Source organism: Rhinoraja longicauda, unplaced genomic scaffold (genome assembly GCF_053455715.1).
Source record: "Rhinoraja longicauda isolate Sanriku21f unplaced genomic scaffold, sRhiLon1.1 Scf000839, whole genome shotgun sequence".
Lineage (NCBI taxonomy): Eukaryota > Metazoa > Chordata > Chondrichthyes > Rajiformes > Arhynchobatidae > Rhinoraja > Rhinoraja longicauda.
Genome location: NW_027602055.1, coordinates 29,519 through 52,498, shown reverse-complemented (window position 1 = coordinate 52,498; position 22,980 = coordinate 29,519). Strand labels below are relative to the sequence as shown.

General features: G+C 47.0%; 1 protein-coding gene across 1 annotated transcript; it reads right to left on the bottom strand.

Moving 5' to 3' along the window:
• Positions 1–1,646: 1,646 nt before the first annotated feature.
• LOC144591302 (zinc finger protein RFP-like) lies at positions 1,647–20,648 on the bottom strand. The gene is made up of 4 exons (XM_078395551.1): positions 20,370–20,648; positions 16,282–16,734; positions 6,751–6,821; positions 1,647–1,743 (listed from the first exon to the last, which is right to left on the bottom strand). The coding sequence occupies exons 2-3, from the start codon at positions 16,693–16,695 to the stop codon at positions 6,798–6,800; spliced, it is 438 nt and encodes a 145-aa protein (XP_078251677.1). The 5' UTR covers positions 16,696–16,734; positions 20,370–20,648; the 3' UTR covers positions 1,647–1,743; positions 6,751–6,797.
• Between the last annotated feature and the right edge of the window lie 2,332 nt (positions 20,649–22,980).

Genomic DNA, 22,980 nt, shown 5'->3' with positions numbered 1-22,980 from the left:
TTGTGTTCACACTGTGGGAGGAGAGAGAACCACTGCGACTGTTCTATCCTACGCACTGTCAATTGTCCCTAGTGTGTCGGGTGGAACGTGTATGGGGATCGTTGACTCAGTGTTTCAATGCTGTATCTCGAAACTAAACTAAAATGCATCAAAAACAGCATTTGTTCCATCCACCTATTCGTCATTCCTTGAAACAACAAACTTGGTCTGCATCAAAGTCAGCCCGCTAGGACCAAAATTTGTTATAGAGGTCCGTTAAATCAACGGCTTACTGTACTGAATGGTCTACTCCTGCTCCTATATTTCCCTGAATTATCATTGACACCCAGCTTACTGGACTGGGAAGGAATCTGCCTTCTGTGCCCTGTCTGGTCCACACGTGACTCCAGCCCATCAGACTGGGTTAGCTTTGGGTCTATTATTGTCACCTGTATCAAGATACAGTGGAAAGCTTTGTTTTGTATGCTATCCAAACAGGTCCAATATGGCATACATAGATACAATCAGTTCAAACTCAAGTACAATAGATAGAGCAAAGGAGAAGCTACAGAGTACAGAATATAGTTCTCACCATTGTAGCGCATCAATCCCTTGGACAAAGTACAATGCCCTCAATGGTGTAGAGATGGATCGATACATTTCACTGGGAATAAACATTGCTGTACCAAGGCACCAAAGAGAGGAGGAGCAGGACAAAGCATGGCAGGTAATAGTTGAACACAGGTGAGGGAGGTTTTCTGATAGGCAGATGATTGGACAGAATTCATAAGTTGTAGGAGCAGAATTAGGCCATTCAGCCCATCAACTGTATTCTGCCATTCAACCGTGGCTGATCTATCTTTCCCCATTCCCTTGCCTTCTCCCCATAACCCCTGGCATCCGTACAAATCAAGAATCTGTCAATCTCCAGCTTAAAAATATCCATTGACTTGGCCTCCACGGCCTTCTGTGGCAATTAATTCCATAGATTCACCTCCCTCTGACTAAACAAATTCCGCCTCGTCTTTCTAAAGCTACGGCCTTTTATTCTGAGGCTATGGCCTCTGATTATAGACTCTCCCATGATTGGAAACATCCTCTCCATATCCACTGTATCCAGAGACGAAAACAACTGATGGAATGAGACAAGAGGATTGAAGGGTTGCAAATCGTGAAACCAGAGGAAGGAATGAAAGTGGAGGGAAATAAATTGGTGCGTCTAGGGGGGGGGGGGGGGGGGTAGGGCAGGCAAAGCGATATCCTTACCATCTAGCCCTGTGAAAATGATGTACACTTCAACAGGACCAGCATGGTGGAGCAGCGGTCGAGCTGCTGCCTCACAGCAACAGGGACCCGGGTTCAATCCTGACTGTGGGTGCTGTCTGTACAGAGTTTGTGCATTCTCCCCACGACCTGCGTGTGTTCTCTCTGGGAGCTCCAGTTTCCTGCCACATTCCAGAGACGTACAGATTTGTAGATTAATTGGCCAGTAAAATTGTAAATGGCCCCTTGTGTGTGCAGGACTGTGTCAGTGTGCGGGGATCGCTGGTCGGTGCAGACTCGATGGGCCGAAGGGCCTGTTTCCCCGCTCTATCTCTGAACTGAACTACCTGTAAGTTCAACGTGCATAGGTCACTTCAAAACTAAACCAGGTGTAAGAAATCGTACCTTGATTTTATAAATCTTTGCTTCTTGTTGGCTCTGACTGTGACTTGCTTGCTCCTTTTGGATCTGGAGAACATCTTTGTATTTTTCCAACCTGTCCTGGTGAAAAGGTGCACAGTATTAGTGCAGGCACTGACAGATTACTGAGCAGAATCAGTAAGTCAGCAAAAGGCAACACAAACACTGAAAAATGCCACAAAATACACGCCAGGCCAGAGCATTTCCATGGAAGTGGATTAAAGTCTTTAATGTCATAATCTTCAGCCACATCAGACAGTTTAAAACACATTGCTGCCTCACAGCCCCAGAGACCTGGATTAGATCCTGACCCCTGCTGTTGTCTGATTCAGTTGTTTATTGTCACGTGTACCGAGGTACAGTGAACAGCTTTTGTTGCGCGCTAACCAGTCGGCAGAAAGACAATACATGATTAATGCACTGTCTGTGTGGAGTTTGCACGTCCTCCCTGTGACCATGTTGGTTTCTTCTGGGTGCCGCTGTTTCCTCCCACATCCTTAAAACATGTGGGTTTGTACCTGTTTAATCAACCTCTGTAAGTTGCTCCTAGTATGTGGGTGAGTGGCTGAGGAAGTGGGATAACATGGATCTGGTGCAAACGGGTGATCGATAGCTGGGGTGGGCCTAGAGAGGCGAAGAGTCTGTATCCATGGTGTATCTTTCAATGATTTAGTGATTCAACCTCACCAGACAAACTGCAAGCTCAGCAAAACACAAAGTGCTGAAGTAACTCAGCGGGTCAGGCAGCATCAGTGGAGGGGACGGACAGGCGGTCTTCAGGTCTGGACCCTTCTTCAGGCTGAAAACTGCAAGCGTGGGGCGTGTGCAATGAGTGCTTCTCATCCTTTCTTCTGGATGTGACTCTCAGCCATCTTTGCTCCAGATATCGAAGGACAGGAGACAACAGCAGTAGCAGGAGACAACAGCAGGAGACAACAGCAGGAGCAGGAGGCAACAGCAGGAGACAATAGCAGGAGACAACAGCAGGAGCAGGAGGCAACAGCAGGAGACAACAGCAGGAGCAGGAGGCAACAGCAGGAGACAATAGCAGGAGACAACAGCAGGAGACAACAGCAGGAGCAGGAGGCAACAGCAGGAGACAACAGCAGGAGACAACAGCAGGAGATAACAGCAGGAGACAACAGCAGGAGCAGGAAACAACAGCAGGAGACAACAGCAGGAGACAACAGCAGGAGACAACAGCAGGAGACAACAGCAGGAGACAACAGCAGGAGCAGGAGGCAACAGCAGGAGACAACAGCAGGAGACAACAGCAGGAGCGGGAACAGGATCAGGCCACTCAGCCCCTCAAGTCCGGCCCACCATTCCATGGGACCATGGATGGCTCCGTTGGTCTCAACTATTCTTATTTATCAACATTGGCGTTACCCCTCCAATATTTCTCAGAGCAGAAAAAAAATGTTTTCTGGGCGGTGAGGTGGGGGGGGGGGGGGGGGGGGGCGGGGGGGTTGAGTTATCAGGAGAGAATGGGAAGGCGATTGATATTTTTCTTTTAAACAAAGTTTATAAATTATGAGAGACGCAAACAGGGTAGATAGTCAGCATCTTTATCCTGAACTTTCAAATATTTTTTCCATCTCCAACTTAAATACGTCTGATGATCCAGCCTCCACCACCCTCAGGGGCACAGAATTCCAGAGATTCACCACCCTCTGAGACAAGGATGGAACAGTGGCAGCACGATAATTGAATTCTCAATGAAACTCCAAGTCCAATGGCAGCATTTAAAACTTGTTGTTTAGGCACGGTGGTTAAATGGGATCAGAGTGAAGCATTCTGATAGGAAACGTTTCTTGATGCGATTACCAGTTGTACATTACAGAAACAAGGAACTGCAAATGCTGGTTTACAAAAAAAGTCACAAAGTGTTGGAGTAACTCAGAAGGTCACACAGCACCTCTGGAGAAGTGACGTTTCGGACCTATATTCAGACTGGACACTAAGTGCTGGATTAACTCAGGGGGTCTGAAGAAGGATCCTGACCTGAAACAACATCTACAATGATTCAACGATACTTTGTTGTCACATGTACCTGGGTACAGTGAGATTCTTCGTTGTTGCACACAATCTTTGTTGTGGGGCAACATTGTTGTTTTCACCCAGAAGGGCAGCACGGTGGAGCAGCGGTGGAGTTGCTGCCTGACAGCACTTGCAGCGCCGGAGACCCGGGATCGATCCCGAGATCTTCGGCTTCCTTCCGCACTCCAAAGACGTACAGGTATGTAGGTAAACTGGTCGGTGCAGACCCGGTCGGCTGAAGGCCCTGTTTCCGCGCTGTATCTCTAAACTGAACTAAAAGCTAAATCCGGTAAAATCCTACCACAGACTTCACCTTGGCAGAACACAAAAATGTGCCACGTTTCTGGCACTGACAACGTTTCTATCCAGGTTCTCCAGAGATGGTGCCTGACTTACTGAGTTACTTCCAAAATGCTGGAGTAACTCAGCAGGTCAGGCAGCATCTCGGGAGAGAAGAAATGGGTGACGTTTCGAGTCGAGACCCTTCTTCAGACTGATGTCTGAAGGTCAGTCTGAAGAAGGGTCTCGACCCGAAACGTCACCCATTCCTTCTCTCCCGAGATGCTGCCTGACCTGCTGAGTTACTCCAGCATTTTGTGAATAAAAGCCTTCGATTTGTACCAGCATCTGCAGTTATCTTCTTATACTACTGAGTTACTCCAGCACTTTGTGAGATTTTGTAAAAACCAGCTACACATTCTGGCAGTCCCCACCTATTACTTCCCTTTTCTTCCTATTTGTACCCTGTCATTATTTGAGATTGTGTTTATTGTTGTGTTTATTTGTTTAACTCCGACCACCATGGAATATGCAGACTCTCTGCCACTCTCCCATCAATGGGAATCTCTCCCCTCTATTACAGCAGCTTTCAGAGTGACTGACCAACCGAGTTGTATTGTTTATACCCGAGTTTACTTGCAGCCATATCTTGGCAACAAGCTATTTATAGTTCACATTCCATTCCGCCCCCACCTTGCCCCCCACCCCCGATTCTTTAATCACAAAGTAAGAATGAATCACCCAAGTAAGAAATCTAAGGAAAGGTAGCACAAGCACACAACATTGGATATCTTTAGTTTACTTTAGAAATCCAGCTTGAAAACAGGCCCTCCTGCCCACAGTCCACACCGACCAGTGATCCCCGCACACCAACACTATCCCACACACACTAGGGACAATTTATAATTTGTTACCAGGCCAATTAGCCTATAAACCTGTTCGTCTTCGGTGGGAGGAAACCGGAGATCCCATAGAAAGCCCACGCAGGTCATGGGGAAAACGTACAAATTCCGTACAGAGAACACCCATAGTCAGGATCGAACCCAGGCATCTGGCGCTGTAAGGTAGCAAATCTACCGCTCCTACATTTTTAACGGCCTCCATATTTTAGAGACAGCCTTCAATATTTTTGATGGGGTAATAAATTTACATTTCTCCAGATATTGGAAACACGTTTGACATGCAAGAAGGGCTGTCTATAGCCTTGCAGGGCTTATCTAAACTTCTCTCAAAGAAATCAACCATTTGTTTGCAACAGCAATAAGCATAAAGATACAATAGAAAATAATAATGGTGATAATGAACAAGACCAAGCCTTAAAGCAATGACGTTGCACAGCCCCCCTCCCCCACCACCCCCCCCCCCCCCCTCCCCCAGTAAACGGGTCGCCCATCAACTCTCCCTACCCCACCGATGCCACGTCTAGACACTCTCTTGGTCCACTGCAGTCCCCTACTTGATTAGTACAGCTGTCAGGGGTTATGGGGAGAGGTTAGGAGAATGGGGTTAGGAGGGACAGATAGATCAGCCATGATTGAATGGCAGAGTTGACTTGATGGGCCAAGTGTCCTAATTCTGCTCATATCACTTACAACCCCACTGATCTTCTCAGCCAAGTCCAGAACCAGGTCCACACACAGCCCCAAACTCAGGAGTATTGTACTGGAAGGTACATTTGTATTACTGTAACACTGGGGAACAGGTCTGCCATTCATGACATAGGATACAGTAGCAGTGGATACAGGCAGGTAGAACACAGGGGGAACAATGCTTGTGAGGGCGGGTCTGTCGGTGTGGTGGAAAAACTGAGCAGGTCAGGCAGCATCTGTGGAGGGAAATGGGCCATCGATGTTCTGGTTGGGGCCTGGTGCAGCGGCAAGCAGAAGATAGGACGATTCAGTGACCTTTTGTGACTTTGTTGGTGCCAGAAACGTGGTGTACTGCCTTGGTGAGGTTCGCTGTATGATTTTACCGAGTTGTAAGCAAAACAAAGCAATTCACCGTGCCTAGGTGCATGTGACAATACAGTATCATTTAATCTAACCATTCCTCAGACAAATCACTAGATGTTATTGCCGATTAGCTTTCTGTGACCCAGGAAAACCTTAACCATAACTTTGAATGTCAATTTTTAATCAGCACTTTATCAAGTTATTTGCCAATATTATTCTCCACCACATTGTATCCCATCAGCCATGTTACAAACGTGGATGGCATTTTCTAGATGTCTGAAGAAGGGTCTCGACTCGAAACGTCACCCATTCATTCCTTCTCTCCTGAGATGTTGCCTGACCCGCTGAGTGTCTCCAGCTTTTTGTGATACCTTCTAGATGTTGGAGGTTGAGGAGGGAGAGCTGATAGAAGTATATAAAATTATAAGAGGCAAAAATAGGGCAGACATTCAAAACCTTTTCCAAAGGGTGGAAATGTCCCAGACGAGAGGGCACAGCTTCAGGGTCAGAGGCAGAAATATTAAAGGAAATATGTGGGGTCAGTGTTGTTGTTGACACAGAGAGGTGGTGGATATCTGACAGGGGTAATGGTGGAGACTGATATGATAGTGGTGAAGTGGCATTTAGATAAGCACATGCAGGGAATAGAGGGATATGGATTAGGTTCAGGCAGAGGACAGTAGTTCAACTTGCCCTACTGTTCAGCACAGACTTTGTGGGCTGAAAGGCCGGTACCTGTACTATATATTTTTCAACGTTCTTGCTCACACAGTCAATATCCCTTTTGAAGTTTCCTTGTATCACATCACAACCTCACCTCTTCCTTCCACCAGCTTTTCCCATTGCCGCCCGTTTATCTCCCTCCTAGGTAGGAAGAGGGGTGAGACCCTGCGGAGTGAACACAGGGAGTTAGGCAAAAGGCTAAAGTGTGGGACCTCCAGGGTAGTAATCTCTGGTCTGCTCCCAGTGCCACGTGCCAGTGAGGGCAAGAACGGGAAGATAGGACGTGAATGAGCAGCTGAGGAGTTAGTGCAGGGGGCGGGGATTCAGATGTTTGGACCATTGGGATCTGTTCAGGGGCAGAGGTGACCTAATGAAGAGGGATCGTCAAGTCAAGTTTATTTGTATAGCATATTTAAAAACAACCCACGTTGACCAAAGTGCTGTACATCAGTTCATGTACTAAGAACAAACATACAATGGCACACAAACATAACAGCACATACATAAACAATTCACAGCGCCCCCTCAGAGGGCCTCAAACGCTAGGGAGTAGAAATAGGTTTTGAGCCTGGACTTAAAGGAGTGGATGGAGGGGGCAGATCTGATGGGGAGAGGGATGCTGTTCCACAGTCTAGGAGCTGCAACTGCAAAAGCGCGGTCACCCCTGAGCTTAAGCCTAGACCGCGGGATAGTGAGTAGCCCCAAGTCGGCCGACCTGAGGGACCTGGAGATAGAGTGGTGGGTTAGAAATGTTTTTATATAGGGGGGTTTAGGGCTTTCTATGTGAATAGGAGGAGCTTGAAGTTGATTCTGTACCGTACTGGGAGCCAGTGGAGAGAGGCCAGAATCGGGGTGAAGTGGTCCCTTTTACGGGTACCCGTCAGGAGTCTCGCTGCGGCGTTTTGGACCAATTCCAGGCGGGACAGGGATGATTGGCTGATCCCAGTGTATAGGGAGTTGCAGTAGTCTAGGCGAGAGGAAATGAATGCGTGGATGATTTTTTCAATGTCGTCAAATTGGAGGAATGGTTTGATTTTAGCTATGGTACGAAGATGGAAGAAGCTGGCTTTTACCACAGCGTTGACTTGCTTGTCAAACTTTAATGCAGAGTCAAATGAGTTGCAGCTGAACTACAGGGGAACCAATATCCTGGCAAGTATGTTTACTAGTGCTGATCGGTTTGGTTGTTAACTAGATTGGCAGTGGGATGTGATCCACAGCAGGAGTGATACAGGTCAGGCTAGAGGTTGATGAAAGCAATGTCTGTATGCAGGAGCAAAGCTGGGAGTGAGGAAGTACTGTTGGATTCATTAGCATCTGTTTCAATGTAAAAGGCCTGATGGGTGAGGCGGATGAGAACAGGGCCTGGATAGGTAGGTACGTGCGACTGGAATGTTGTAGCCTTTATGGAAGTCTGGTTAAGGGCGGGACAGGACTGGCAGCTTAATGTTTCAGGGACAAACACAAAATGCTGGAGTAACTCAGCAGGTCAGGTAGCATCTCTGGAGAAATGGAATAGATGACGTTTCTGGTCAAGACCTTTCTTCAGACCTGAATTACTTTATTCAATTACGATTCCTTTTCTCCCCCTGAGTTATTCCAGCATTTTCTGTCTATCGTTGGTGTAAACCAGCATCTCAGCAGGTCTGAAGAAGGGCCTCGACCCGAAACGTCACCTATTCCTTTTCTCAAGAGATGCTGTCTGAGCCGCTGAGTTACTTTTGTGTCTCAATTCCTTCCAACACATTAACTTTAATGTTTCAGGGTACAGATGCTGAAGGCGAGATAGAGGTGAGGGTAAAAGAGAATGGGGCAGTTGCTTTACTGATTAAGGAGATCGTCATGCCGATTATTTCGGGTGATGTTAATGATGATTCGTCCAGTGAGGCTGTAGGGGTGGAACTGAGAAATATAAAGGGGATGATCATCTTGTTGAGAGTGTACTACAAGCTGCCAAATAGCCAACACGATGAAGAGCTAATATGCCAGGAGGTTGCAGGCAGTTGCGAGAATAATAAGGTTGTTACATAGTAGGGAATTGTAACCTTCCGAATATAGACTAGGAACGCCATAGCATCAAGGGCTTAGACCGCATGGAATTTGTCAAATGTGTTCAGGAAAGTCTCCTGGGCCAATATGTAGCGAATCCTACAACGCAGAGGGCAAAGCTTGATCGACTCTCAGGAAATATGGAGGAGCAAGTGACTGAAGTGTCGGAGGGTGAGGCTTTTGGGACATTGACCGCAATTAAATTAGCTTTATAGTTACGGATAAGAGCAGGACTGGTCTTCAAGTTAAAGTTCTGAACTGGGGCAAGACCAACTTTGATGATATTAGAAGATAGGTACAAACTGCTGGAATAGCATAGAAAAAAATGTGCAGGAGTGGGCCATTCGGCCCTTTGAGCCAGCACCACCATTCAATATGATCATGGCCGATCATCTAAAATTAGTACCCCGTTCCTGTTTTTTTCCCCATATCCCTTGATTCCTTTAGCCCGAAGAGCTAAATCTAACTCCCTCTTGAAAACATCCAATGAATTGGCCATCACTGTCTTCTGTGGCAGAGAATTCCACAGATTCACAGCTCTCTGGGGAAAAAGTTTTTCCTCGTCTCAGTCCTAAATGGCCTACCCCTTATTCTTAAACCGCTGGTTCTGGACTCCCCCAACTTCCAGAACATTTTTCCTGGAACTCAGTGGGCCAGGCAGCATCTCTGGATAGAAGAAATGGGTGACCTTTCAGGTCGAGACCCTTCTTCAGACTGAGAGTCAGGGGAGAGGGAGGCACAGATATAAGGAAGGGCAAGGCGTGAAGACGAGACATCAAAGGGGGTGGAGGTCAAGGAAAATGTAGCATAGATCATTGTTAGCGAGGGGAAGAAGACAACAAAGCAAACAGAGATAAAATTTAATCAGGGGGACAGTCAGACGGGTCATAGAACTGGCAGATGCAAGTCAATTCAAGTCAAGTTTATTTGTATAGCACATTTAAACACAACCCACGTTGACCAAAGTGCTGTACATCAGTGCAGGTACTAAAAATGAACATGCAATAGCACACAAACCTAACACCACAGACATAAACAGTTTACAGCGCCCCCTCAGAGGGCCTCGAACGCTAGGGAATAGAAGTAGGTTTAAAGGAGTCGATGGAGGGGGCAGTTCTGATGGGGAGAGGGATGCTGTTCCACAGTCTAGGAGCTGCAACTGCAAAAGCGTTGTCACCCCTGAGCTTAAACCTAGACCGCAGGACAGTCAGTAGCCCCAGGTCAGCCGACCTGAGGGGACCTGGAGATAGAGTGGTGCGTTAGAAGATTTCTGATATAGTGGGGGGCAAGCACGTTTAGGGCTTTGTATGCAAATAGGACGCAGATTTCTAAAAGTTGATTGGAGTAGGCTGCAGGCAAAGGGACGGCCGGAAAGTGGGATGCTATTAACAGTGTGATGGTAAAAGTTGAATGCAGGCATTTTCCTGTTCAAGTGAAGGGCAAGTTAGGTGGGAGTAACAAAGCCTGGATGACGAGGGAAATTGAAACTCTGTTCAGGAAAAAGCAGGAAGCACGGGACATGTATAGGGAGCTCGGATCAAGTGTATCCCTAGAGGAGTTCAGAGGACTAAGCATACCTAGAAAGGAAAACAGGAGGGAAAAATGGGGGCAAGAGAGTGCTCTGGCAAATATATTAAAGGAGAATTGAATTGAATTTTTTATTTGTCATTCAAAACAAGTTTGAACGAAATTTGGTTACCGTGCAGTCACAACATTAAAAAAGCAACAAAAACACACAACTACATAATTGAACACAAACATCTGTCACAGTGAGTCTCCTCCAGACACCTGCACACTGTGATGGAAGATAAAAAAGACAGTCATATCCATTCAAATGTATTTATGTACATTAAGGAAAAGAGAGAGAGAGAGAGAAATAGAGAACTGGAGAGAGAATAGGGACCGTCAGAAATCAAAGTGGTCATCTACAGTATGTGAGGAGCTGCAGGAAGTGAGCAAGGTCTTCAATAAGTAGAAACAAAGAACAGCAGATGCTGATTAATACACAAAAGGCCAGCAAGTGCTGGAGTAACTCAGCAAATCAGGCAGCATCCCTGGAGAACATGGAACGGTGACATTTCGGGTCAAGACAGGAGTAGGGTCACGATCCAAAACATCATCTATCCATGTTTTCCAGAGATGCTGCCTGACCTGCTGAGTTACTCCAGCACTTTGTGTCCTTTTGGCTCTTCAATGAGTATTTCTCCTCTATTTTACTGTCAAGAAGGACATGCAAACTGGGGAAGTCGGGACAGCTAATGGAGATGTCTTGAGGACAGTCTGTTTTGCCGTTGAGGAGGTGGTGGATATAGTGAGGCACATGGAGGTAGATAAATCTCTCAGGCCTGATCAGACGTAGTTGACATTGTGAGAAGCTGGAGAAAGAAACCGCAGGAGCCTCTTGGAGACAATACGAATCATCGTTAGACACGGGTGAGGTGCCGGGTGACTGGAGGGTGGCTAATGTTGTGCCTCTATTTAAGAAGGGTTTCAAGTAAAAGCCTAGGAACTAAATACCAGTTGGCATTACATCTGTTGCAGGCAAGTTACTGGAAAGGATTCTGAGGAATAAGATATATGCATTTGGATCGGCAAATAGGAGATCATGTCTCACAGATTTCATTTGGGTTCTTTAAACCCAGAAGGTTGATGAGGGCAAGGCCGTACATGTTGTCTTTGTGCACTTCAGTAAGGCCTTGGATAAGGTTCCGCACGTTAGGCTGCTCTGGAGGTTAGACTGCTCTGGAGGTTAGACTGCATGTCAACCAGGGAGAGATAGCTGACTGGATCCAGAATTGGCTTCATGGAAGGAAGCAGAGTGTGGTCGTGCTGTGTGGTTTTTCAGACAGGAGGCCAGAGACTAGTGTGCCTCAGGGATTGGTGCGAAACCCATTGCTGTTTGTGGTTTATATTAAAACAATGGGCCATACAGTGGCACATCGGTAGAGTTGCTGCCCTACAATGCTTGCAGTTTCCGGAGACCCGACTACATGTGCTGTTTGTACGGAGTTTGTACGTTCTCCACATCACCACAAGGGTTTTCTCCGAGATCTTCGGTTTCCTCCCACACTCCAAAGACGTACAGGTTAATTGGCTTGGGTTTGTATACTTGGTGTGAGTGTAAATTGTCCCTCGTGTGTGTAGGCTTGTGTTACTGTGCGAGGATCGCTGGTCGGCGCAGACTCGGTGAACTAAAGGGCCTGTTTCCGTGCTGTATCTCTCAAAACTAAAGCTAAACTAAAATAATTAAAAACTAAAGCAAAAACAATTTGGATGAGAATATCCAAGACAAGATTAGTAAGTTTGTAGCTGACATTATAGCAGGTAATATAGTGGACAGTGAAGAGAGTTGTCACAAATTACAGCAGGATCTTGATCAGCTGGGCATGTGAGCTTAAGAATGAGTAACGGAGTTCAATGTTCGTATGAGGTGTTACATTTTCAGAAGTCAAACCAGGGCTGGACCTTCACAGTGAATGGCACGGTTCTGGTAGTGTTGTACAGCAGAGGGATCTAGGGATACAGGTGCACAGTTCCCATGAAAGTGACGACACAGGTAGATAGTGGGGTAAAGAAGGCTTTCGGTATATTAACCTTTCTTCAGTCGGGGTACTGAGTATAGAAGTTGGGATATTCTGTTACAGTTGGCAAGGTCCCATTTGGAGGATTGTGTTTACTTTTGAGCACCCTGCTTAGGAAGGATGAATCACAGAGGTTCTCGACACGATACGTCACCCATTCCTTCTCTCCAGAGATGCTGCCTGACCCGCTGAGTTACTCCAGCATTTTGTGATACCACTGCTTAGGAAGGATGTTAATAATCTGGAAAGAGGGCAGAGAAGATTTACGAGGAGGTTGCCAGGATGTGAGGGCCTGAGCTATAGGGAAATATTGGGCACACAGGCACTTTATTTTCCAGAGCGCAGGAAGCTGAGGTTGTGAGTGATCTTACAAAGCTGTTTAAATTCATGAGAAATTGATAGGAAGAAATCACAGAGACTTTTACCCATGATTGGGGAATTAAGAACCAGAGATCATAGGTTTTAGATGAAGAGGGAAAACAATTAATAAGAATATGTAGGGCAATATTTTTAACGCAGAGGGTGGTGGGCGTATGGAATAAATTGCCGGAGGAGGTAGTTAAGGCAGGTACAATAACAACATTTAAAGGACATTTGGGCAGGTACATGGATTGGAAAGGTTCAGCTGGACATTACCCAATACAGGCAAATTGGACTAGCTTGGATGGGACATCTTGGACATCATGGATGAATTGAGGCAAGGGGCCTGTTTCTGTGCTGCATGAATGCCCATACTCTCCCCCCCCCCCCCCCCCCCACCGCCACAATCACCTGCACCACCACAACCCTATCATGGAATAGAGAGTTTGGATGCATAGAGTACTTCATCCAGATTAGAGGAATCAAGAAACCGGAGACACAGGTTTAAGGTGAGAGGGGAAAAATTTAATAGGAACCCGAATCACTCACTGAGTGGTGGGTATATGGACAGGCTGTCAGAGGAGGGAGTTGAGGCACGGACATAGAAATCATACTGAAGGTAGACACAAAATGCTGGAGTAACTCAGCGGGGATAAGCAGCATCTCTGGAGAGAAGGAATGGGTGACGTTTCGGATCGAGTCCCTTCTTCAGACTGATGACAGAGGAGTGGGCGGTACAGAGATAAAATGTAGTCGGAGACAGTAAGACTGATGGGTGAACTGGGAAGGCGGAGGGATTGGAGAGAGACGGAAAGCAAGGGCAACTTGAAGTTAGAGAAGTCAAAGTTCAAACTGCTGGGGTGTAAGCTACCCAAGTGAAATATGAGGTGCTGTTCCTCCAATTTGCGCTGGGCCTCACTCTGACAGTGGAGGAGGCCCAGGACAGAAAAGTCAGATTGAGAATGGGAGGGGGAAGTTAAAGTGCTGAGCCACCGGGAGATCAGGTAAGTTTAGGCAGTCTGAGCGGAGGTGTTCGGCGAAACAATCGCCGAGCCTGCGCATGGTCTCTGCGAAATACAGGAGTTGATACCTGGAACTGTGGATACAGTATGTGGTTGGAGGAGGTGCAAGTGAACCTCTGCCTCACCTGAAAAGATTGTTGGAGTCCTTGGACGGAGTCGAGAGGGGAGGTAAAGGGACAGGTATTGCATCTCCTGCGGTTGCTGGGGAAAGTACCTGGGGAGAGGGTGGTTTGGGTGGGAAGGGACCAGTTGACCAGGGAGTTTCAGAGGGATCGGCCTCTGTGGAAAGCAGAAAGGGGTGGAGATGGAAAGATGTGGCCAATAGTGGGATCCCGTTGGAGGTGGCGAAAATGTGGGAGGATTATATGCTCTATGGGACGGCTGATAGGGTGGAAGGTGAGGACAAGGGGGACTCTGTCCTTACTACGAATGGGGGGAGGGGCAGCAAGAGCTCAGCTGCGGGATATTGGGGAGACCACAGTGAGAGTCTCATCTATAATGGATGAGGGGAACCCCCATTCCTTAAAGAAATCATGCTGTTGGGTTGCATCACAGCTTGGTTTGGGAAGAGCTCTGCCCATGACTGCAAGTAATTGCAAAGAGCTGTGCAAAAGTAGCCCAGTCCATCACACAGACCATAAGACAAGGGAGCAGAATTAGGTTGTTGAACCCATCAAGTCTACTCCACCATTCAATCTATCTTTCCCTCTCAACCTCATTTTCCTGCCTGTAACCTTTGACACACTTACCAATCATGAATCGATCAATCTCTGCTTTAAAAATACCCAATGACGGCATCCACAGGTGTCTGCGGCAATAAATTCCACAGATTCATCACCCATTTGCTAAAGAAATTAACACTAGGCTCCCCGCTACTGACTCCATCTGCATGTCACGCTGACTCGGGAAAGCAGTCAACATATCAAAGAATTTTGCACGCCCCTCTTTCCTTCTCCTCCCCGTTGGGTCAAAGATACAGAAGCTTGAAAGTACGCTCTACCAGACTCTGAAAAGGTTATTCCCATCTGGTATCAGGCTTCTCAATGGTCCTTCCATAAGCGAGGATACAGTTTGATTTTGTTCAACCTCATTGCAGACCTCGGACATTGTCTCTGAAACTGTTGCTCTACAATGCAGAAAACTATACCCTGCTCTCTGTATCTTTCCCTCCCCTACATATTATACACGAGTTTGCCTTGATTGTGTTTATGTGTAGTATTATGTGGACAGCACAGTGGCGCAGAGATAAGGTTTCTGCTTTACAGCCCCAGAGACCCAGGTTCGATCTTGAATACGGGTGATGTCTGTACACAATTTGTACATTCTCCCTCTGACTGCGTGAGTTTCCTCCCACACTACAAAGATGTGCAGGTTAGTGGGTTAATTAGCTTTGGTAAATTATGAAATAATCCTCAGTATGTAGGATAGTATTAGTGTCGGGGGTGATCGCTGGATGGTGCCGACTTAGTGGGACAAAGGGTCTGTTTCTGTGCTATATCTCTAATATCTAAAGTAAATCCGAATTTGATTGGACAGCATGCAAAACAATGTGTAGGAAAGAACTGCAGATGCTGGTTTAAATCGAAGGTTGGCACAAAATGCTGGGGTAACTCAGCGGGTCAGGCAGCATCTCTGGAGAGAAGGAATGGGTGACGTTTCATGTCGAGACCCTTCTTCAAACTTTTTATTAACAGAAGCAATGGGTCTGCCAGGGCAGTTCTGTTTGTGGATTTTGGGGAGAAGATAAAATCGAGCCGTGCGGGGCTGGGGAACGATAAGGTTTAGAGGGCAGAGAGCCGGAGGTAATGACATCAGAAATGGTGTGTGATATTAAGGTCTGGTGCTCGTCTGTGGGATCATGGTCCAAGGTTAAGTAGGAGGAGATGTCTGAGAGTTGTCGTCTGGCCTCAGCCCGGTAGAGGTCAGTGCGCCAGACTACCACGGCACCTCCCTTGTCAGCGGGTTTGATTATCAAGTCGGGGTTGCTGCAGAGTGAGCGGAGGGCTGTATTTTCAGGGAGGGTGAGGTTAGAGTTAGTAAGGGGAGCGGAAAATTTGAGGCGATTGATGTCCCGCCGGCAGTTGGAAATGAAAATGTCTAAAGAAGGTAGATGGCCATCCGGGGGAGTCCAAGAGGAGGGGTCTGTTGGAGACGGGAGAAGGGGTCATCACTGGGTGGTGAGGATTCCTTCCCACAGAACAAAGGCATGAATGCGGAGGCGACAGAAGAAGAGCTCTACATCGTGGCAGACCAGATGCCTGTCCCACTGAGTTACTCCAGCATTTTGTGTCTTCACACAAAACAATGTTAGGTACATGTGAGAATAATAAACCTAAACCGAAAACTCAATTTGAAAGACAGTTGGACAAGTACGTGGATAGAAAAGGGTTTGAGGGATACAAAACGCGGGCAAATGGGACTAGGTCAGATGGGATATCCAGGTTGGCATGGATGCGTTGGACAAAAGGTAGACACAAAAAACTGTAGTAACTCAGCGGGACAGGCCGCATCTCTGGAGAGAAGGAATGGGTGACGTTTCAGATCGAGACCCTTCTTCAGATGTGGGGCCAACGGGCCTGTCCCCATGGTGTATGACTCTTTGAAGACACTTACTTTGTAGAAGACGGAAGCCTCCTCGATGGGGATGATGACGTGGCCTTGGTGCTCACTGGAGCAAGAGCAGACGATGCAGATGGCACCCTGGCACTCCAGGCAGAAGAGCTTGTGTCTCTCCTGGTGCCACTGGCAGTAGAAGGCCGGCTGTCCCTGGTGGGGATCCAGCTTCAGCTCCTTCACACCCTCCACAATGTTGGCCAGCTTGCGGTTGGGCTTCAACCTCTTGTCCTTGAACACCTCCCTGCACTCGGGGCAGGAGTAGAAGGCGTCGCCCTTCTTCCAGCTCCGCGAGATGCACAGTCGGCAGAAGTTGTGGTCGCACTCCAGGGCCACCGGCTCCTGGAAGAAATCCAGGCAGATGGAGCAGGTCACCTCGCTGTAGAGTCGACCAAGGGGTGGTAGGGAGGCCATTATCCAAGGTCCAGCCTTCCCTGTAACCTCCGTCAAAATCTGTGGAGTAAAACACAAACATCTAAATTTAGTGTCTCCCTGCGTGGTTTCATGGTTGATCAGGTGGAACCTGTGGTGTACACGTCCTATAGGCTCCCAGTACGAATGTTCCTCTGGAGATCAGAGCTTTCAACTTAGGCCAAAGCTCCAGCATGAAGGGAGTGGTGGCACAGTGACGCATCGGTAGAGTTGCTGCCTTACAGCACAAGAGACCCGAGTTCCATCCCACGAGTGCAGTCTGTGCGGAGTTTGTACGTTCCCTATGTGACCACGTGGGTTGTCTCTGGGTGCTCCGGTTTCCTCTAACATTCTAAAAAGGTGCAGGTTTGTAGGTTAATTGGCTTTATTGTAAATTGTCCCTGGTGGGTAGGATAGTGCTGGTGTACGGGGTGATCACCGGTCGGCATGGACTCGGTGGGCCAAATGGCCTGTCTTCACTCTGTATCTCTAAAGTCTAAAGTCCAAGGAGTGCTCCTGCCTTGTCAGAGGCACCATCTTTCACCGCCAACACAAGATCATAAATCCCAGTGTGGGATCACTGAATTCAGAATGATTTCCTGAGTCCAGTTTCAGCGTTAAAAACATTTTATTCAGGTAAAATAGTTATTTGGTATCAGAGCAAAGTATTAAAAGATCTGCAGACCTTAACTAAAAACTGAACATATCAAGTTAATAAATCATAAAGCTATCTAATTATAACTAAAAGACTGAAGACTGAACTGGTCATTCAACGAAAAAATTCCACACAGAACTCACTTTGTACACGCAGCTGAAAAACAGGCTTCTTTACCTATATAGGATGATCTATGTATCTGTATCCAAGGGCCCCTACAGGATGATCTATGTATCTCTGTATCCAAGGGCCCCAGGACCTAATCTACAGGTCGGGCGGGCTAGGACTTTATTCCTTGCAGTGCAGGAGGATGAGGGGTCATCTAACAGAGGTGTATAAGATAATGATCTGCATCTACATAGAATAGAAAAACTGTATCCAGTAAAAACATATACAAGCCATACACGTTGAATAGGTACTGTGAAGAGAAAATTGGGCATAGTGCAGAATATTGTATTACAGTTACAGAGAAATGGCTTGTAACATGTAACCTGGCCATTTACAACATTGGTCTTTTTACGATCTTCGTGTATGCAAACATCCTATTGTCAACACAGAAAATGTTGGAGTAATCAGAGTAACTCTCTGGGAGATAGACACAAAGTGATGGAGTAACTCAGCGGGTCAGGCAGCATCCCAGTAGAATGTGCACAGGTGATGCTTTGTGTTGGAACCCGATGGCTGGTAATAGATGAACACATGCTGTGTCCTGTTCCTCCTCTTTTCCAGCTTTCTTTCCCAACCCCAACAATCAGTTGGAAGAAGGGTTCTGACTAAAAACTTCATTGATTCACATTCTCCTAGGTGGATAACCTCACATTTATCCACATTATATTGCATTTGCCATGCATCTACCCACTCACCCAACCTATCCAAGTCACCCTGCGACCTCATAGCATGCTCCTCGCAGCTCACAGTGCCACCCAGCATTGTACATGCACTCCGAGATCCATCTGCTCTAGAACTTGCTCCAGTAAGTTCCTGTCTAATACCATTAAAGTTGGCTTTGCTCCAATTCAGAATTTTATCATGCAGGCCTGCCCTGTCTTTTTCCACCACAACTTTAATACTCTTAGAACAGTGGTCGCTGCTCCTAAAAAGTTTGCTGACGGACATTTCAGTCACTTGCCAGATCCATCAACCTGTTCAAAACTTTGAACAATAAACCAATTCCCACAAAATTCAAGCTTCAGGTTTTCCCTGTGGCAAAATATACTCTGTTCCCACAAATTTCAAGTAAATTAATTTCCACTGCATTTAGTTATCAACAATTTAAAATTCATCATCAGAGAGTCAGAATCATATGGCATGGAAACACGCCACATGTCGGAAGGAATTACAGATGCTGGTTTACACCAAAGATAGACACAAAATGCTGGGGTAACTCAGCGGGACAGGCCCATTTCTGGATAGAATGAATGGGTGACATTTTGGGTCGAGACCCTTCTTCAGGGCCCAAAACATCACCCATTCCTTCTAACCAGTGATGCTGGCTGTCCCGCTGAGTTACTCCAGCATTTTGTGTCTGTCTTTGATGGAAACAAGCCATTTGCCTCAACTGATCCAAACCCAATAAGATGCCTCATCTAAGTAAGACCCATTTGTTTGCATTTGACCCATATCCAAACAAATGTTTTTTATCCATGCACCGATCAAAATGCCTTCTAAATGTTGTTTTTGTACCCGCTTCAACCACTTCATCTGGAACGTTCCACCCCCAGTGTAAAACGATTGCCCCACAGGCTGCTATTGTCTATCCCCTCTCACATTACACCGATGTCCCTATTTCTTCATTTCCCTATCCAGGGAAACAAAAAAATGTACAGTCACCATTTCTATTCCCCTTATTATTTTAAACACCTCTATAAAAGATTACCCCTCAGCCCCCTGCACTGCAAGGAATAACGTCCTAGACTAACTCATCTCTCCCTATAGCTCCTGCCATTAACCTTGTCAATTTCTAGTTTAGTGTTACAGCATGAAACAAGCCCTGTGGCCCACTGAGTCCATGCTGGCCAGCAATCATCCATATACTAGTTCTATCCCACACTCAAGGGACGATTTACAGAAGCCAATTAACCTACAACCCTGCACGTCTTTGGAATGTGGGAGGGGGGAGGGCGAGTGAAAATGCTCCACTGAACTAAAAAACCTTGAACCATGTTTCAAATCGCGGAGATAGAATGCGGAAGGAACGTGGAGAATGCGATTGGATGAACTACAACGTTGATAAGGGAAGTTAATTTTAAACTCGACAGTTTGAAGAAGGGTCTCGATCCGAAACGTCACCCATTCCTTCTCTCCAGAGATGCTGCCTGACCTGCTGAGTTACTGCGGCTCTTTGTGTCTATCCTCGGGAGTCTGATACATCAGCGGAACATGCAAGAGCATGAAACAGAACAGTGTCGTCACATGTTTAGAGAGAAGACACGTTTAGACGGTTTGCTCCGTTAGTGCAGCACAGTGGTGCAGCTGATAGAGCTGCTGCCTCGCAGCGTCACGGTCCCGGGTTCGAGCCTGCCCTCGGGTGTTGTATGTGTAGCGTTTGCACATTCTCTCTGCGACCGCGTGACCACATCCGAAAGACGAGCGGTGTTTGTGGGTTAATTGGCCTCTTTAAAAATGCCGCCCGCCTGTCTCCATACGGTCTCTCTAAACTTACCGATCCAATGTCAAACACAATTAGTAACAATGAAGGACATGTGAAAAGTTCAGCGCCTTTGTATCCGTCCAGGCTTGTTATAATGAGCGCTTATACAGGGGAATCCGCTTTCTACCAGTGAACTTTGCACACTTAAATCCCTGTCCGAGTGTCGGTCCGAGTCCAGGCTTCATGTCCAAACACCGCTTTGCAGCCTGCGCCTGAGTTACTATTTAAAGCGCCGTATTACGCAAGGTCGTTAAAAAGTTACAGAGGCCTTCGATTCTCTTTAGCCCGGCGCCCAATGTTTACATGTAGTTTGATCGCAAAAAGACGATCTTCGAGCGTGAAATTTTTTTATCGAGGGTTGAATGAACTCACCGGAACATTGCAAATAAAATATTTTTTCTCGCTGGAAGTTGCAAACCGCTCGGGTGTGCATTTAGTGCACTGCACTGATTACTTCTAGTGCGACTGACTCTCCTCATGGGAACGTGTGTATTTAGGTAAAGCCTTGTGTGCCCGACATGTTCACAGCTTGCAAGTTCCAGCTTCGGAACCCTCGATATATCCCGACATGTGTTGGGTCGCGCCGTACCTGAGTCGGCCGTTGAGGCGAGTTGCAGTAGGAGCCGTTACAAAACCGCACCTCAAGTTGCCTTCACTTGTGGCGAGGGTTTCACTCGCTACTGGCAGCTTTTGATTCTGCCCGCAGGGAGACAGACTGGTGAAGTTGAACGTATTGCAGCACCGGCCACAGCCGACAGTGGCGCTACTGAGCGAGTTCGGTGGCCGGCAGCGTTGCAGTGCCAGTGAAAGAGTCTAACAGAATACAATACAATACAATACAATACAATATATCTTTATTGTCATTGTACCCAGGGGTACAACGAGATTGGGAATGCGCCTCCCATACGATGCAATAATTTAGGTAATTTAGACAGCAGCAACCCAACGAAACGAACAGTTGTAACAGTTTTGGACAGGGTAAAGTGCAAGTTGATCTATGCGTTGTGGCCATCCGGCTCAGCAGGACCGGTTCATAGCAGCTATGGCCCTGGGGATGAAGCTGTTCCTGAGTCTGGAGGTGCGGGCATAGAAGGCCTTGTATCGTCTGCCCGATGGAAGGAGTTCGAACAGACTGTTGCAGGGGTGTGAAGAGTCTTTGTGGATGCTGGTGGCTTTTCTGAGGCATCGTGTGTTGTAGATGCCCTCCAAGTCTGGTAGCTGTGTTCCGATGGCCCTCTGAGCTCTATGGACTACCCGCTGTAGAGCTTTCCTTTCTGCCTCCGTGCAGCTGAGGTACCACACAGGGATTCCATGCGTTAGGATGCTCTCTATGGTGCAGCGGTAGAAGGACGTCAGCAGCTGTTGGGGTAGACCAGACTTTTTCAGTGTTCTTAAGTAGAACAGTCTTTGTTGTGCCTTCTTGACCAGCGCAGCAGTGTTATTGGACCATGTTAGGTCCTCCGAAATGTGAGTGCCCAGAAACTTGAAGCTGGACACTCTCTCCACACTGACCCCATTGATAGAGATCGGGGCATATTCCCCGTTATGTGACCTACGGAAGTTGATGATCAGCTCCTTGGTCTTGGTGGTATTTAGGGACAGGTTGTTATCCGAGCACCAGTCCGCCAGGTTCTGCACCTCCGCTCTATAGTTTGTTTCATCCCCGTTGGTGATCAGCCCGATCACCGTTGTGTCATCTGCAAACTTGACAATGGTGTTGGTGTCGAATGCAGGAACACAGTCGTGTGTGAAGAGGGAGTAGAGCATGGGGCTCAGAACACAGCCCTGTGGTGTGCCGGTACTCAGGGTGATAGTGGAGGACAGGTGCGGGCCCATTCTCACTGCTTGCGGTCGTTCCAGCAGGAAGTCCAGGATCCAGTCACATAATGACTGTGTGGGAAGGAACTACAGAGATGTTGGTTTAAAGCGAAGATGGACACAAAAATTCGGAGTAACTCAGCGGGCCAGGCAGCATTTCTGGGGTAAAGGAATAGGGGACATTTCGGGTCGAGACCCTTCTTCAAACTTACCACCTCATGTTCGTGTGTCTATCTTCGATTTAAACCAGCATCTGCAGTACTTTCCTACATGTTTTTCTTTTATTTTTCATTGATTTTGAAGCACTGAAACAGGCCCCTCGGCCCATCTCGTCAATGTCGACCAAGATGTTCCATCTACCTGCCCGCGTTTGGCCCTTATCCCTCGAAACTTTCCTGTATTCACTGGAATTTAGACTTGTATTCACTGGAATTTAGAAGGATGAGAGGGGATCTTATAGAAACATATAGAATTATTAAGGGATTGGACACGCTAGATGCAGGAAACATGAGTCCAGAACCGGGGGCCACAGTTTTAGAATAAGGGGTAGGCCATTTAGAACTGAGATGAGGAAAAACCTTTTCATGCAGAGTTGTGAATTTGTGGAATTCTCTGTCTCAGAAGGCAGTGGAGGCCGATTCACTGGATGCATTCAAAAGAGAGTTTGATAGAGCTCTTAGGGCTAGTGGAATCAAGGGCTATGGGGAGAAGGCAGGAACGGGGTACTAATTGTGGATGATCAGCCATGATCACATTTAATGGCGGTGCTGGTTCGAAGGGCCGAATGGCTTCCTCCTGCTCCTAATGTCTATGTATCTACAGTATGTATCTATGTATCGATCCACATCCCTGTTCAAATGTCTTTTTAAATGTTGTTACAGTACCAACCTCAACTACGTCCTCTGGCAGCTGGTTCCAAATCTCCACCATCTTCTGAAAAACTTGCCCCTCAGGTTCCTATTAAATCTTTCTCTACTCACCTTAAATCTATGTCCTCTGGTTCTTGTAAAAACAAGGAACTGCAGATGCTGGTTTATACCACAGATAGATTCAAAGTGCTGGAGTAACTCAGTTGGCCAGGCATCATCACTGGAGAAAATGGATTAGGTGACATTTTGTGTCAGGACTCTTCTTCAGACTGAATGTAGGGGGTGGGGTGAGAGCC